At 34.1% G+C, this 4,493-nt stretch overlaps 1 protein-coding gene across 1 annotated transcript; it reads left to right on the top strand.

Annotated features, from left to right (window-relative positions):
* Positions 1–2,003: 2,003 nt before the first annotated feature.
* On the top strand, positions 2,004–2,939 carry LOC115517179 (olfactory receptor 4K1). Its single transcript, XM_030320298.1, has one exon. The coding sequence runs from the start codon at positions 2,004–2,006 to the stop codon at positions 2,937–2,939; it is 936 nt and encodes a 311-aa protein (XP_030176158.1).
* Positions 2,940–4,493: the final 1,554 nt, after the last annotated feature.

The raw sequence follows: 4,493 nt of genomic DNA, 5'->3' as shown, positions 1-4,493 counted from the left end.
TCTCTCTGCCCCTCCCCCACTCACGCTCTGTCTCTGTCTCTGAAAAGTAAATAAAAAACCTTAAAAAATTTTTAAAAAAGACTTTTATAGATGAAAAAAGCCTTGGAAATAGTCTAGTTCTATCTTCTAAGGTCAGTCACACAACTAGTAAGTGGTGTATATTATTTACCTTTTCTTTTTTAAAATATTTTTTTATGTTTTATTTTGAGAGAGAGAGAGAGAGAAAGAGAGAGCACAAGCAGGGGGAGGCAGACAGAGAGGGAGAGAGAGAATTACAAACAGGCTCCACACTGTCAGCATAGAGCCTGATGTGGGGCTCGAACCCACAAACTGTAAGATCATGAACTGAGCCACTCAGGTGCCCTATTATTTATCTTTTCTAATGAGGATCTACCTTAAGTATCAAGAAGAAAATGAGGTATAACACTGAACCTGGTTTACTCCACTTGGATTAAGAAAATCAGTAAATTAGAGTAGAAAGGATTTTCTAGTTGGTTCCTGTATTTTGGAATTTTGGTATTCGTCTGTTCTTGAGTAATTTAAGTTTTGGCATTCTTCTTAAAACTAGATATCGTAATTCAACTGCAAAGATGGAAACCTGCGAAAGGGTAGGATTTAGTGCTTTAGCAACCGTAATGAAAACTTGTAACAGTTTAAACATTTTTAAATTGATATGTTTACCTGTATAATTATGCTTTTAAAGTTTTAAATATTTATTATATTAGATATATATATCATGGGAAAATGCAGAGTACCAAGCTTCAATCAATATAATGACAAATAAATGTCCACTGTGTGCTGTTGGGTACATAGGACTAAAGCCAAAAATGATTCCTGAACCACTGGAGGTTATGCAAGATTTTCTTCTGGCTACATGGTGTCCAAAAAAACCCCAAGAAACCAAAAAAAAAAAAAAAACCCACAAAAACAAAAACAAAACAAAAACCAAAAAACAAAAAAACCAAAACCCATCCAAGAGGCATTTACATACTAAACTTTACTCTTTTGAAAATCCATCATGCACTCAAAATGCACCATGTATAGTTATATGGAATATTTGAAAAAGGATGGTTTCTGAAAGTTGTCACAAATTTTGCTGAATCCAGGTATGTAAGATGTGTTTAGGAAAAGACAAAAAGCAGGGTCAGAATAAATTGAAAACATACTAGTGGTTCATGCAAAATCGATCTGTGACAGAAGGTAGACTTTGATAAACTATTGTTAAAAGGATGAAAGAAACATTTTAAATCTTTACAGAAACTTTCAGAGTATAAACAGTGCCTCTTCTTTCCATAAATAATATGGCAAACTGCTTTCATTAAGCTTCTGAAAACACTGTCAAGCAATGTTTTGATGTTTATGACTCTCAATTTCAAGCACACTAATCTAGTCCACTTAGCCTTTCTTTCAGGGCTAATTGCATCCACGCTTTGCTCCTGAGGTACCATTCCCACCTTCATTTTTGTTGTTCCTTAGCATACCCTCCTCCAGCCAGGCCATTCAACAGATGGCTTCATGAATATGTCTTTCATACTTTTACCTTTAAATCTTTCTTCCTGTTATTCCTTTTGTATGAAACAGACTTCTTCAGTTTTCGCTGCCAAATTCCAAATTTTTAAGAGGTTTTAGCTTAAATTTTATCTATTTCATGACAGCTTATCTCACCATTCTGGCATAATTTCTTTCATCTTACACTAATATTTGTTATATTATTGTACCATTTGCATTTGTTTGTTTTAGACTTAATATTTTTATTTTTTAATATGTGTATCTTATCTACCAAATCATGATAGGATCCACAACGTACCTTTTTTTTTTTCATACTTTACTTTCCAGAGCCATCACAGATGTTAAATATTAGTCAACTGATTATTAATAGTTTCATTAAACTAAATTGACTTTTAATTGAAATCTTATATTTTTTTGTGTATATACTAGATATAATGCAACAACTGTTATATTTTTCTGATTTTCTTTTACTTAGGTAACAGGAGAGTGGCTATATGGCTCACACAAATGAATCAGTGGTATCTGAGTTTGTGCTTCTGGGACTGTCTAACTCTTGGGAACTTCAGCTTTTCTTTTTTGCCATCTTCTCTTTAGTGTATGTGACATCAGTGCTGGGCAACATCATGATTATTGTCATAATTTCCTCTGACTCACATTTGAACTCTCCTATGTACTTCCTACTCAGCAACCTTTCTTTTATTGATATCTGCCAATCTAATTTTGCCACCCCCAAGATGCTTGTGGACTTCCTTGTTGAGCATAAGACTATCTCCTTTGAGGGCTGCATGGCCCAGATATTCCTTCTTCACAGTTTTGTTGGGAGTGAGATGATGTTGCTTGTAGCTATGGCATATGACAGATTTATAGCCATCTGTAAGCCCCTATATTATAGCACAATTATGAATCGGAGACTATGTATAATTTTCGTATTTATTTCCTGGGCTGTGGGTATTCTTCATTCTGTGAGTCACTTGGCTTTTACAGTGGATTTGCCATTCTGTGGCCCCAATGAGGTAGATAGCTTCTTTTGTGACCTTCCCCTAGTGATAGAGCTGGCTTGTATGGATACTTATGAAATGGAAATTATGACCCTAACTAACAGTGGCCTGATATCATTGGGCTGTTTTCTGGCTTTAATTATTTCCTACACCATCATTTTGATCACTGTTCGTCGCCGGTCCTCCAGTGGGTCATCCAAGGCACTTTCTACATTAACTGCTCACATCACAGTGGTGATTCTTTTCTTTGGGCCTTGCATTTACTTCTATATATGGCCTTTTAGCAGACTTTCTGTGGATAAGTTCCTTTCTGTGTTCTACACTGTTTGCACGCCCCTGTTGAATCCCATCATCTACTCTCTAAGGAATGAAGATGTTAAATCAGCCATGCGAAAGCTGAGAAACCGTCATGTGAACTCCTGGAAAAACTAGGGATGACCATGAAGGAATATAATCCTGAGTGGGAATGAAGAGACTCTACTGGATCACAGCATCATGCCAATTATCTTTGCTAATGATATGGGTTACTGAATTATGGAATTGGAGTTCTGTACTAAATGCAAGGGTATTGCATAAAATCAGTTCCTGGTTTAATATTGAATATAATTTTAACCCATTTGCCATTGCTTATGATTCTAAAGTATAAATTATCTTGAAAATATTTGGTAATCCTTTTAAATATTTATAAACTTAGAGACTCTAATCTACATAAAATGCTACTCATGTTACTAAACTTATGATTCTCTTCAACCCTAACACATGACATTTTTATAGCTTGCAAACTCAAAGTACAGTTTCTGTTGAATGCTTATTGCTTTCACATCATTGTAAAGTAAAAAAAAAAATTGATAGGTCAAATCATCATAAGTTAGGGACTGTCTGTATATTCATTTTCCAAGTTTACTTATTTTTAAGTAGAATAAATTGATTATAATGAATTCTTCATTATTCACAGAAAAGGTTTAAGAATTCCATATGTACTTAAAATATGCCAATGCACAAAGTGACAAAATTATTTGATGACCAACTCTGAAATCTATCCTTTCCTATTTCTTAGAAAGCAGAAATGAAAATGTGAGATTCATGCTCATCACATAGTAAAGTTAAAAAAAATCTATTATTATTGTTTCATTTGCTAGCCAAAGATTTTCTTATATACCTCCCCCTGTGATTTGCATTATGAAAAAGGCCTTGTAACAGAAAGATTAAATGTATTCTAACAATGAAAAAAAAAACAGCCATTTAACAGAAAACAGAAGGCTTGCAACTGTCATCATTCTGGATTCAGTATTTTAATTATAAGACATTAAAGTTAGTGGCTATATGCATAGAAATTAACTCTGCATGCTACATCCTAGTACAAGCTGTTTTTTAGATATAGACACATAACCTTTTAGAACCATATTAATACTTATTAGCTAAGGTTTCTTAGAACTTCAGACTTACTGGTTCATTTGTCCAATGTCAAACATGATAATGATCTTTTAAACTTCACTACTTTTTATATATTTTTATACATTGCCAAAAACTTTTAAAATATGCAATAAATATTAATGCAGTAATTACATTGTTGATAGCATTTTTTTTCCTTTTAACTCTGCCTTGCTGATGAAAATGGAAGTATACTAATTAAGATCTCAGAAGGAAACAGAAAACACATTTGGCAGATATTTTGAATATAAGGAACAACTATTCCTACAAGTCCTGGCAGAATTAAATGGCATATAGGGGGACCATCAGCAGGAACTTTTGCCACCCTTATCCTGAAGGACAAGACAAGGGAATGGAAACCAGTAAGAGTTGAAGGCATAAAGGGTACCACAGGATCAGAGCAGTAAAAGATGTAACTCCTGCCAGAATTTTAGTGATGTGGCAGAGAAGTAGAAGTGGTATCAAACCACCCCCAAATTTATTAACTTAAAGCAACAAGAATTTGGTTGTAAGTCCATTCTGTTCCATTGATCTACCTGTCTGTTTTTGAGCCAG

Source organism: Lynx canadensis, chromosome B3 (genome assembly GCF_007474595.2).
Source record: "Lynx canadensis isolate LIC74 chromosome B3, mLynCan4.pri.v2, whole genome shotgun sequence".
NCBI classification, from domain to species: Eukaryota; Metazoa; Chordata; class Mammalia; order Carnivora; family Felidae; genus Lynx; species Lynx canadensis.
Note: the sequence above shows the minus strand (reverse complement) of the source record. Positions and strands in the feature narration are given on the sequence as shown.

Coding starts and splice junctions, on each gene's coding strand:
- LOC115517179 (XM_030320298.1), top strand. CDS start 2,004: ATGGCTCACACAAATGAATCAGTGGTATCTGAGTTTGTGCTTCTGGGA.